This window comes from Prionailurus bengalensis, chromosome B3 (genome assembly GCF_016509475.1).
Source record: "Prionailurus bengalensis isolate Pbe53 chromosome B3, Fcat_Pben_1.1_paternal_pri, whole genome shotgun sequence".
NCBI classification, from domain to species: Eukaryota; Metazoa; Chordata; class Mammalia; order Carnivora; family Felidae; genus Prionailurus; species Prionailurus bengalensis.
The window spans coordinates 70,550,089-70,563,575 of record NC_057355.1 but is presented as its reverse complement, the minus strand read 5'-3'; the positions used below and the strand labels follow the sequence as shown (position 1 = coordinate 70,563,575).

At 36.8% G+C, this 13,487-nt stretch overlaps 1 protein-coding gene across 1 annotated transcript; it reads left to right on the top strand.

Annotated features, from left to right (window-relative positions):
* Positions 1–3,103: 3,103 nt before the first annotated feature.
* LOC122467872 (olfactory receptor 4F15-like) lies at positions 3,104–4,039 on the top strand. Its single transcript, XM_043554453.1, has one exon. The coding sequence runs from the start codon at positions 3,104–3,106 to the stop codon at positions 4,037–4,039; it is 936 nt and encodes a 311-aa protein (XP_043410388.1).
* Positions 4,040–13,487: the final 9,448 nt, after the last annotated feature.

Here is a 13,487-nt window from a genome sequence, read left to right as displayed (position 1 = left end):
CTTATCATACAGGTTTCAAATATTTCAGAAAAAAATTTTTTTCAGTAGAATGCATACACTACACATTTTGTTCACTTATAATTGAAGTTTCTCTATTTAACAGGTTATTTTTGACATTATATTTATTAAAATGATCTTATTAGGGGCACCTGGGTGGCTCAGTTGGTTAAGCATCCAACTTCACTCAGGTCATGATCTCACAGTTTGAGTTTTAGCCCCGAGTTGGGCTCTGTGCTGACAGCTCGGAGCCTGGAGCCTGCTTCACATTCTGTGTCTCCCTTTCTCTCTGCCCCTTACCCACTCATGCTCTGTCTCTCTCTCTTTCAAAAATAAATAAATATTTAAAAATTTTAAAAATAAAATGATCTTACTAAATTTAATATTTCTTAATATTTGTCTTAAGTTTTTGAGGTTGACAACTGTGTGATTTGTTAGTTAATATATTTTGCAACAGTCCCTTCAGTAGTATTACTTGATTTAATCTTCTTGTCCATAGCATATGATTGAAACAGTGCTGCAGGCTTCCTTCTTTATGTTATTGATTTTGATATTTCACCTATAACCAGATTTTGACTGCTGGTTTAAAAATTCTATTAAAACAATCATGTTAAAAATATTTCTTAATATTTCCTATTTTACTAAGAGATGTTATCAAGAATCAATTTTGAGGGGCACCTGGGTGGCTCAGTGGGTTAAGTGTCTGACTTTGGCTCAGGTCAGGGCCTCACAGTTTGTGAGTTCGAGCCCCATATCTGGCTCTCTGCTGACAGATCAGAGGCTGGCGCCTCCTTCAGATTCTGTGTCTCCCTCTCTCTATGCCCTTCCCCTGTTAGTGCTCACTCGCTCTCTCAAAAATAATAAACATTAAAATAAATTTTTAAAAAAAGAATCAGTTTTGAAACTTATCCAGTGACTGTTTAGTACATTCATTCCCTAAAATTTTCATGGAAACAGCTTCTGAAACCAAATATTACTCATCTCTTCTCAGCATATTATGTGATGTGCTGTGAGATTTCAAGAATTTTCTCTTGATAAATCTACCAGAGGCTTTAAGTAGGAAAGTCACATGATCAAACTTGACTTTTGACAGACATATCTCAAATCAGACTAGAATCAACTGCACTTGAGGAAGAATGGGGCAGAGAGATCTTTTCAATTGTCAAGATGATAAAATACATAGACCAAAGGCCAAAAAAAAAAAAAAAATGACGATAGAATGAAGAGAAATGAAGAAATATTCACGAATAAAAATTGTGCAACTAGAGGTGGAAAGGGAAATACAAACAAGAGTGTCACACAGGTGTCTGTATTGGGCATCTGGGAAAATGGTAATGATATTTATTAAAACAATGGTGTGGAATATGAGTTCAGTTTTGGCTTGATAACTTGAAGGTGGAAGTCAGACTTCCATTTGTGTGTATCGTATACAGCTATGAATATATTGCTCTGGAGTGCAGTGATAAACCTACAGATAGAAAAGTGAACATGTAGGTACTAAAAAGCAGAAGGAGGGAGATCATTCATGGCTTTGGTTAAGTGACTATTCATGCATTTGGGGTTCCAGGTCCTTTCTAACTTTTTACTCTTACTTTTAGCACGTGAGCTTTCGAATGTCAGGGTTACTTCACTTTTAGCCATAACATTAGCATCAAATTCAGGAAAATATGGATCAGGAAAATCTGTTTGCACATGAAGATTTGTCCTTTTTATTTGGGAAAGAAAACTCTCCACAGATGACATTGATTTTCAATTCAATGAACCATTCTGGGCTGCACAATCCATCTTAACATCTCAAGGAAAATGAGATTATAGTAACTGGTTTAGAAAAATCATATAACAAACTTTCAAGTGGGATAGGCCTACACCCTCCTAATTTGAATGATTTTAGCTCACTACCTGAACAAATGGAATTTTCTATTGGCAAAAAGTTGGAAGGGAAATGACTTTAAAGAAGACAAGAAGCCAAGGTCAGAAGGAGTTGCAGAAACGAGGAAGGGCATGATAAACAGTATCAAATCCTGCGGTAAGATCAAGGTAAATAATGATTGAAAAGAAAGTGTTATGTGACATATCCAGGATCCAAAGCTTCTTCCTAACAAGGAAGAGACCTGTGGACACTAATTTTAGCTTATGAATAAAAACAAGTTTGGACCAGCTTGCCAATGAAGAGTTGGAGAGGAAAAAAATTAGAAAAGAACACAAGATATAAAGATTTGACTTTTTCAAAAGAGAGTTCACTATGCTAATAAGTCATAATGCTTAATGTTCTCTTAGTTACAGGTCAAGGAAAATTTAAAGAGGAAGAAAATTAATTGATGGGTCTTGCATAAGACCCAGGATATAATTGAAGGGGACATCCTTGAATGTCATACTGCCATGGTTTAGATCAGGAATTCTGGTATCCTGCAAGCATAGATACAAATTCTGGCTCTGACAATTAATCCTTCTGGGACAAAGTTTCTACACTAATAAGATGAATCTAATAAAACAGTGATTATATTATAGAATTTTATAAAGTTACAATGATGTACTGAGTACAGTGGCTTGCATGGAGGAATCCCTTAATATGTTTTATCTGTTAATATTATCTTTGCTTAACAAACATTTCCTTACTTACTAATGAAAATAATGTGTCTTGAACAAAGCATTTCAATTTGGACACCTGACTTGCATGATAAATTGTACAAAAAAAACCCCACAGATGAGGTGAAGCAAGGTGAAACTTATTAAACAGTTTCAGATTGATGATCTCTATTTGAACAGTGAGGTAAAATATCTAGCTGACAAGAATTTGCTAGTATGAAAGCAATGTGAAGGTGACAGAAATGTTTGAGATTTTTCGGTTGTGGAAATACCTAGTTAAGTGGTCAGGGGAAATGTCTTGAAATCTCTAACAGGAAAACAAAATGCCTGATAATGGAATAAGAAGGGAAAAATAGTAATTCTGTTTTCTTTGTATTTCTTTTCCAATTAAATTATTTCTAACTCTAGGATATGAATAAACTAGTAGGATAAATAGGAAACTACATTTGTACCACTGATTCTCACTTTTCTTCATGTTTTATCCTCAGGCGATTTGAAATCACCTCTTCTGTCCAAGTCAATGAGTGGACTAAATGAATCTGTTGTTTCTGAGTTTATGTTGTTGGGACTCGCTAGTTCTTGGGAAACTAAAGTTTTTCTCATGTTGATATTTTCCTTGATTTATTTGGGGATCATCTTGGGAAATCTCTTCATTGTCTTTTTGGTAATTTTTGATTCTCATTTACATTCTCCTATGTACTTCCTGCTGGCCAACCTATCCCTCATTGATGTGGGGCTTTCCTCTACCACAGTTCCAAAGATGATTACAGACCTTCTAAATGAGTATAAGAGAATTTCTTTCCAAAGTTGTATGACACAGATATGCTTCATCCACATCATGGGAGGAGTGGAGATGGTGTTACTCATCGCCATGGCATTTGACAGGTACACAGCAATCTGTAAGCCTCTTCACTACCTGAACATCATGAACCCCAAAATATGTGTTTCATTTGTAATTGCTGGCTGGGTCATTGGGGTGATCCATGCTATGTCCCAGTTTGCTTTCATTATAAACTTGCCCTTTTGCGGTCCTAATAAAGTAGACAGCTTTTACTGTGACTTTCCCAGGATCATAAAACTTGCATGCACAGATGGAGCCAAGTTTGAGTTTATTATTGCTGCCAACAGTGGCTTCATGAGCATGGGCACCTTCTTCCTGCTAATCCTTTCCTATATCTTCATTTTGGTCACTGTCTGGAAACGTTCTTCAGGAGACTTATCCAAAGCATTTGTCACTCTGTCAGCTCACATCACTGTGGTGGTTCTATTTTTCACTCCATGCATGTTTCTCTATGTATGGCCTTTCCCCACGTCATCAATTGATAAATACCTATTCATTGTTGACTTTGCTATCACCCCTGTCTTGAATCCTGCCATCTATACATTACGGAACAAAGACATAAAGATATCAATAAAAAGATTGAGCAAATGGGGACATTATGTCAAATTCTGCTGACTCAGTCTGGCTTTGGAGCTCTAAAACTATACATCCATCAACCTATTGGATATTTTCACTTAGGTTTCTGACACTTGCCACATCTGGAGCTGGACATAACATCTATGTCACTGAATAGATTTCTACTACTTCTGTAAAGCATTTACTCATCACCCTTACTACCATGGGAATTGTGAATCCACTATGATATGGGTTATTTTATCAGACAGCATTACTATCTACTAAATATTTATAATTGAAATTATGATCATTTTTACAATAGAAGGATATAATTACATCTCTTCTGCTTCCCACAGGTTTGCAAATGAACTGCCAACTAGCTCTGGAGAATGTTAGGAATCATTATATCAAATATATGTGAGACTAGTAATTCTACGTAGTTTACTCAGTTTGTACTCCTTGAGAAGATCCAAAGTCAAAATTTGATTGTAATTTATTTGAAAGCTGATTTTTGGAAACAACATCATTAATGAATTGGAAAGTGAGACGGAGACGTGAAGGATGTTTATGTTGATTAATGTAATGGATTCGAGCCTATCGTGGTCCTCTGGGGGACTCTATAAACTGTGGCTTAGAATTGTCCTAATTTACGGTAAAGGAAGCTAGAGTACTTTTTAATTTTCATAGAGTGCATTAACTTCTTGGTATGTCCACTCTTCCCCACATATAATACTGTGCATTATAGGAATATGTCAGGTAGACTTTCAGATGCTGGCAGTAGAGAACCACCTCCGTGTTTGGTAACAAAGGCCAAGGTATATCCCACTTTTCAAAGGTACTTGATCTGTACTAAACATCACTTCATCCTGCTATAGATTTTTATTTTTTTTTATTTTTTTTAATATATGAAATTTATTGTCAAATTGGTTTCCATACAACACCCAGTGCTCATCCCAAAAGGTGCCCTCCTCAATACCCATCACCCACCCTCCCCCTCCCACCCCCCATCAATCCTCAGTTTGTTCTCAGTTTTTAACAGTCTCTTATGCTTTGGCTCTCTCCCAATCTAACCTCTTTTTTTTTTTCCTTCCCCTCCCCTGCTATAGATTTTTAAAGCAGCAACTGGATAAGATAATTCTGGGTTGAAAAATCACTATTTTAAAAGTCATTATGGATTTTCACTCAGTTCATGCTTATTGACCTCATGTTATTTGGTCTCTACTAAGGCCTAGCAACTAGCCAGAAATGTTTTTCTTTTCTTTCTTTCTTTCTTTCTTTCTTTCTTTCTTTCTTTCTTTCTTTCTTTCTTTTCTTTTCTTTTCTTTTCTTTTTCTTTCTTTATTTTCCTTTCTTTTTTGTTTTTAAATTATTTTATTGAATTATAGTTAATATACAGTGTTATATTAGTTTCAGGTATACAATACGATTGAACATTTCTGTGCATTACTCAGTGCTTATCACTACAAAGTAGCTACCATCTGTCAGCAAATAATATTATTACCATCTTATTTACTATATTCCTGATGCTGTGCTTTTCATTTCTGTGACTTATTTATTTTATAACTGAGTTTGTACCTCTTAATCCTCTTATTTATTTCACCTATCCTCCCATCAACCTCCCCTCTGGCAACTATCACTTTATACTCTGTATTTAAGAGTTTTTTTTTTTAATCTCTCTTTTTTCTTTGCTCATTTATTTCTTAAATTCCACCTATGATGAAATCAGATGTTTTTCCTTCTCTGACTTATTTAATCTAGCATTGTCCTCTCTAGGTCCATCCATGTTGTTGCAAATGGGAACATCTTATTCCTTTTATGACAGATTAATACTCCATTGTGTATGTATACCATATATTTATCCATTCATCTATTGATGGACATGGGTTACTTCCATATCTTGGCTATTATTAATAATGTAACAAGAAAAGGGGATTTTCAAATTAGTGTTGCATAAATGTTTTCTTATTATAAGAAAGCTAAAGAGGATGGAAGAATATTTTAAATCATAAAGATCTGTACTAAGATCACCCATACGGGCTAACAAATTCTCCATGTAGTATCCATATGTGACTCAGTAAGTTCAAATATCACTGTTTCTACCCTAGACCACTGGCCTCCTAGAAATTATCCCAAAGGGACAGGTCCATGAATTGGGGGAAAATATATTTCCCACTCTCTGGCATACATGTGACTTACAAAAGTGTCTATAACTTTGCCACTTCCTTCTCATCTGGTCCAACAGCATTATACCATTACTGTAATGGACGTGGATTATGTCCTCTGGAATAGAAAACTAGAGAGTTGATAAAGCCCTGAGACGGAATAGTGAATATATATTGCTGTATCTGCCAGAAGAAAAAAATGCTTCTGAAAATTTTTGCTAATAACCCCCCCAGGGAAGACGGTAGAGTAGGAGGACCCTAAACTCACCTTGTCCCATGGATACAATTAGACAACACTTACATAAGAGTAAACAACCCAGAAAAGGACCCAAAGACTGGCCGAACATATTCTACAACTGAAGGTAGAGAGACGCCATGTTGAAGAGGTTAGGAAGGGTGAAGACTCAGTGGGAACCTAAACCCTCAGATTTGACCACTAGAGTGAAGGAACTGGGAGTGTGAGAGGAGCAAGAAACAGACTACTTATACCAGGGAGCCTACAAAAAGAAGAGAAATCCCTGTACCCTATGACTTTGAAAATCAAAGGGACCAGATTTCGTGAGTGCTTACAACCTGCAGGACTTAGAACCTGGAACTTTAAAAATCCACACACTCTGCTCTGAGAGAGCCCAGAGAGTGCTAGGAATCTGACCCACTGACCTTAAAGGGACAGCACAGAGAATAGCTCACAGAGATACAGCTTGGAAGCAACAGTTTAAAAAAGGTGCCTGGATTTATGGGAGGAAGAGTCGGTTACTAATCTCACAGTTCTCTGAGGGACTTCTTTAGGAATAAAGGAGATGGTAGGTGCCATTTCCGTCCTCCTCCCCCTCATCATAAATACATAGCCACCCGTGGGAACCAGCACTACTCCAGCACTCACTACCTAACTTGCTTACAGTACGCCCCACCCTCTTGAGCCAGGCCTGTCTTAGTATCGATGCTGTGGACTCCCTCCCCCAGAAGATGTGTACAAACTTTGCCAACACTGCACCTCTCCGCCTCCCACGTAAGATGCCCACACCTTGTTAAAACTGCACCTCCAGCCTGCACATGCTTTACTGAATTACTGAACAGCTTGGCTGGCCCGGTCTCTACAACAGCCTCCTCCATATTGGAGGAGGAACTGCACACACAGCTTACAGCATCATGCTCCCATCCTGCCGGCCAGTCTCTGCAGCAGGTGTGTGTTCGCTGTGGAGGAGGGCCAGCATCACTTAATTAAAAGTTTTAAGTTCAGGGGTGCCTGGGTGGCTCAGTCGGTTGAGTGTCCGACTTTGGCTCAGGTCATGATCTCGCGTCTGTGAGTTAGAGCCCCGTGTCTGGCTCTGTGCTAACAGCTCGAAGCCTGTCCCCCCACTCATGCTCGCTCTCTCTCTCTCTCTCTCTCTCTCTCTTTCTCTCTCTCTCTGTGTCAAAAATAAACATTAAAAAAAAGTTTAAGTTCAATACACTACTTTCATGGGCAAGAGATGAAGGTGACTTTCCCAATACACAGAAACAGATACAGAGTGTCAGAAAAAATGAAGAGTCAAAGGAAAAAGTCACAAATGAAAAGTAGGACAAAACCACAGCAAAAGACCTAAATGAAACAGATATAATTAACATGCCTGATAGAACATTTGAGGTAATGATCATAAGGATAATCAATCGACTTGAGAAGTGAGTGAAGGATATCAGTGAGACCCTTAAGAGATAGAAAATGTGAAAAAGCACCAATTAGAGATGAGGAACACGATAAATGACATTTAAAATACACTTGATAGAATAAATAGCAGATTGGAAGAAGTGGAAGAATTAATTAATAACTAGAACAGAGTAATGGAAAGTAATCAAACTGAACAAATGATAGAAAAAATTATGCAAAACTAGAATAGACTTAGGGAACACAGTGACTCCATCAAGTGTAATAACATTTGCATTATAGGGAATTCCAGAAGAAGAGAAAGAAAGGGGGGCTAAAAATTTATCTGAAGAAATCATAGTTGAAAAGTTCCCTAATCTGGGGAAGGAAATAGATATCCAGATCCAGTAGACACGCAGAACCCCCAACAAAATTAACCCAAGGAATTCCATATAAAGACACATAGTAATCAAAATAGCAAAAATGTGATAAAGAAAAAAAATTAAAGCAGAAAAAAGAAGACAGTTCCATGTACAAGGGAAACCCCATAAGAGTTATCAGCTGATTTCTCAGCAAAAACTTGACAGGGTAGAAGGGGTGGGCAGGATATCTACAAAAGAGTGAAAGGAAAACTTCTACAGACAAGAATACTCTTTCCAGCAAGGCTATCATACAGAATGGAAGGAGAGATAAAAAGTTTCTCAGACAAACAAAAACTGCAAGAGCTCATGACCACTAAAACAGCCCTATAAGAAATATTAAAGGGGACTCTTTGGGTGGAAAATAAAGACCATAAGTGAGAGTGTAAAAAGTAGAAAACAGTAAAAATAAGTATATCTGTAAAACTCAGTCAAGGGATGCACAAAATAAAAGATGTAACAGATGACACAATATATCTAAATGTGGGGGGGAGAGAAGTAAAAAACAGGTTCGAACTTAAGCAACTATCAACTTAATGTAGATTGATATATGCAGATGTTGTATACAAACCTAATGAAAACCACAAATCAAAAACAACTATGAGATATGCAAAGAATTTTTTTTTCTTTTTTTAATTTTTTTTTCAACGTTTATTTATTTTTGGGACAGAGAGAGACAGAGCATGAACGGGGGAGGGGCAGAGAGAGAGGGAGACACAGAATCGGAAACAGGCTCCAGGCTCCGAGCCATCAGCCCAGAGCCCGACGCGGGGCTCGAACTCACGGACTGCGAGATCATGACCTGGCTGAAGTCGGACGCTTAACCGACTGCGCCACCCAGGCGCCCCGCAAAGAATTTTTAAAAAAGGGATCCAAGGATATCACTAAAGAAAACCAGAAAAGTATGAAAGAAAGCAAGAGAAGAAAGGATTAGAGCAAAACTACGAAAACAACCACAAAACAAGTAACAAAATGGCAATAAATATATATCTATCAATAATTACTTTGAAGGCAAATGGACTAAATGATCCAATCAAAAGACACAAAGTGACAGAGTAAATAAAACAGTAGGACTCACCTATATGCTGCCTATAAGAGACTCATTTCAGATGTAATGATACCTGCAGATTGAAAGCGAGGGGATGGAGAAACATTCATCATGCAAATGGATGTCCAAAGAAAGCCAGAATAGCATACTTACATTGGATGAAACAGAACTTTAAACAAAGACTGTAACAAGATATAGATAGATAGATAGATAGATAGATAGATAGACAAAAGGACACTATGTATTAATAAAGGGGACAATCCAACAAGAAGATATAACAATTGTAAATATGTATACACCCCACATAGGAGGACCCAAATACATAAAACAGCTAATAACAAGCATAGAGGAACTAATCAATAATACAACAATATTAGGGGGCTTTAACACCCCACTTACATTGATGTCCAGATCAACCAAACAGAAAATCAACAAGAAACAGTGGCTTTAAATAACATACTGATCAGATAGATTTAACAGATATATTCAAAACATTCCATTCTAAAACAGCAGAATACACATTCTTTTCAAGTGCACAAAGAATATTCTCTAGACTAGATCATATATTAGTACATAAAACAAGCTTCAGCAAACTCAAAATGATCAGAGTCATACCATGCACCTCTTCTGACCACAATGCTAGGAAACCACAAAAAAAAAAAAAAAGTCTGGAAAGAGCACAAATACATGAAGGTTAAATAACATAATACTAAACCATGAAAGGGCCAACCAAGAAATCAATGAAGAAAACATTGGTTTCAGCTCAAGTCATGATCTCATCAAGCCCTACTTCAGGCTCTGTACTGACAGCATGGAGCCTGTTTAGGATTCTCTCTCCCTCTCTGCCCCTCCTCCACTTACTCTCTTCTCTCCCTCTCTCAAAGTAAATAAACTTAAAAAAAAAGAATGAAAGAAAACCCACAGTTAATATCATACTCAATGGGGAAAAACTGAGAGCTTGTCCCCTAAGGTCAGGAACAAAACAAGGATGTCCACTTTTATTCGACATAGTACTGGAAGTCCTAGGCACAGCAATCAGACAACAAAATGAAATAAAGGCATTCAAACTGGTAAGGGAAAAATAAAACTTTCACTATTTGCATATGAATGATAGTATACATAGAAAATCTGAAAGGCTCCACCAAAAATCTGCTAGAACTGATCAATTCAAAAAGTCCCAGGCTAAAAAATCAATGTGCAGGTATCTGTTGCATTTCCCTATACCAATAATGAACCAGCAGAGAGAGAAATTAACAAAACAATCCCATTTACAAATGCACCAAAAATAATAACATACCTAGAAATAAACCTAACCAAAGAGGTGAAAGACCTGTACTCTGAAAACTATAAAACAGTGATGAAAGAAATTGAAGGTGACATAAAGAAATGGAAAGACATTCCATAACCATGGATTGAAAGAACAAATATCATTAAAATGTCTATACTACCAGAACCAGTATACATATTCAATGCAATCTCTATCAAAATACCAACAGCATTCTTCATAGAACTAGAACAAATAATCCTGAAATTTGTATGGAACCACAAAAGACCCCAAATAGCCAAAGCAATCTTGAATAAGAAAAGCAAAGTTGGAGGCATCACAATTCCAGCCTTAAGCAAAGAATATGGTACTGACAAAAAATTAGACACATAGATCAATGGAACAGAATACAGAAACCCAGAAATAAACCCGAAATTATGTGGTTGATTAATCTTCAATGAAACAGGAAAGAATATCCAATTGAAAAAAAATACAGTCTCTTCAAAAATGGTGCTGGGAAAAATTGGTCATCTACCTGCAAAATAAAGAAAGTGGACCACTTTCTTACATCATACACAAAAATGAATTCAAGATGAATTAAAGACTTAAATGTGATACCTGAATCATAAAATTCCTATAAGAGTATACAGGCAGTAACTTTTTGACATTGGCTGTAGCGATATTTTTCTAGCTATATCTCCTGAGCAAGGAAATAAAATAAAAACCAACTATTGGGATTACATCAAAATAAAAAGTTTCTGCACAGCAAAGGAAATAATCAACAAAACTAAAGGGCAACATACAGAATGGGAGATTTTTGCAAATGATATATCCAAGATAGGATTAGTATCCAAAATATATAAAGAATTTACAAAACTAAATACCCAAAAGACAAATAATCCAATTAAAAAACGAGCAGAAGAAATGAAAAGACATTTCTCCAAACAAGACATCCACATGGCCAACAGACACATGAAAACATGCTCAATATCACGCATCAAGGAAATGCAAATCAAAACTATAATGAGATACCACCTCACACTTGTCAGAATGGTTAGAATCAACAACAGGAGAAACAAATTTTGGCAAGGGTGTGGAGAAAAAGAAACCCTCCTGTACTGTTGGTGGGAATGAAAACTGTTTCAGGCACTCTGGAAAACAGTATGGAGGTTTCTCAAAAAGTCAAAAATAGAACTACTCTATGATCCAGCAATCACACTACTGGGTATTTACCCCCAAAATACAAAAACACTAATTCAAAGGGATACATGCTTCCCTATGTTTATTGTAGCATCACTTACGATAGCCAAATTATGGAAGCAGCCCAAGTATTCATCAACAGATGAATAAAAATGACATGGTATATACTCAATGGAATATCATCTTGCCATCTGCAATGACATGGATGGGGTAGAGAATATAATGCTAAGTGAAATAAGTCAGAGAAAGACAAATACTGTATGATTTCACTCCTATTTGGAATTTAAGAAACAAAACAAATGAGCAAAGGAAAGAGAGAGAGAGAGAAACCAAGAAACAGACTCTTGGTTACCAGAGGTGGGGTGGTAGGGGAATGAGTGAAAGAGGGGTGGGGATTAAGAAGTGTACTTACCAAGATAAGCACTGTGTCATGTACGGAATTATTGAATCACTATATTGTACACCTGAAACTAACATAACACTGTACGTGAACAATACTGGAAATAAATTTTTGCTAACAAATGTAGACAATCAAATGCATTTAGTAAATCAATAACTATGTACCAGAAACCAGATGCATAGTAATTTAATACAGCAATGAATTCATAGATGGAACAATAGGTATAATTGGCATTATCACCTGATTAAGTTTAACATAATACACTGTTGTTCTTAAAGATACATCAAGACTTCTGCACAGGTAAAATAGCCAAGTTGAAAGAAATTGTGGTAGGAATCAAAACTCTGCATGTTTGAGAAAGTGATGTCAGCAAGATGGTGGAATAGGAAATCTCAGCCCTCATTCCCCTACAGGAGCATTTATTTGACAATAACATACAGACCGAAACACCTTTTTGAGAGGTCTGGAATCCAATTGTAGGACCTCATGTAAGCAAAACACCAAGGATAGCCATATTAAATTGTGAAAGAAGAGTGATTTCTCTTTGTGTAAGTCCTCCCCCCAAACCAGCATAGCTCAGTGCCTAGAAAGATCACATCAGCCCTATACTTTTCCCATGGTAGAAGGAGAAAGTGGAACGTACATCCAAGGACCACAGCCTTTTGTGCACTACCTGAGGGGCCAGTTTGTATCTTCCCTTTATAAGTGTTGCTGTTGGGACGCCTGGGTGGCTCAGTCGGTTAAGCATCCGACTTCAACTCAGGTCACGATCTCGTGGTCTGTGAGTTCGAGCCCCGCGTCGGGCTCTGGGCTGATGGCTCAGAGCCTGGAGCCTGCTTCCGATTCTGTGTCTCCCTCTCTCTCTGACCCTCCCCCGTTCATGCTCTGTCTCTCTCTGTCTCAAAAATAAATAAAAAGTTAAAAAAAAAAAATTTTATAAGTGTTGCTGAACCAGTATAGGTTGTATGCCTGAAGGAAACCAAAAACAGAGGGAAGGGGCAGATGGCTTGCTACACAAATAAAATGGAGAAAAGGGAGAAATTAATTACACTATAAGTGTTTTTTAAAATATAAACAAAATTCACAAACTTTTACCTGGACTAACAAAAGAAAGGCCAGTAAAAAAAATCAGAAAGAAAAATGAGATATTAAGACTGTTAACACAGAAATTTAAAAGATCATAAAAACTATTATAAATAATCACATGCCAACAGATTGAATATCCTAAAAGAAATGGTTAAATTCCTAGAAATACACAACCTACCAAGACTGAATCAGGAACAGATATCTGAACATACCAATAATGAGTAAGGAGATTGAATCACTAATCAAAAACTTCACAACAAAGAAAAGTCCACAACCAGATGGCTTCACTGGTGAATCTACCAAAC

Bases quoted from the DNA above. Each gene is read 5' to 3' on its own strand.
- LOC122467872 (XM_043554453.1), top strand. From the start codon at position 3,104: ATGAGTGGACTAAATGAATCTGTTGTTTCTGAGTTTATGTTGTTGGGA.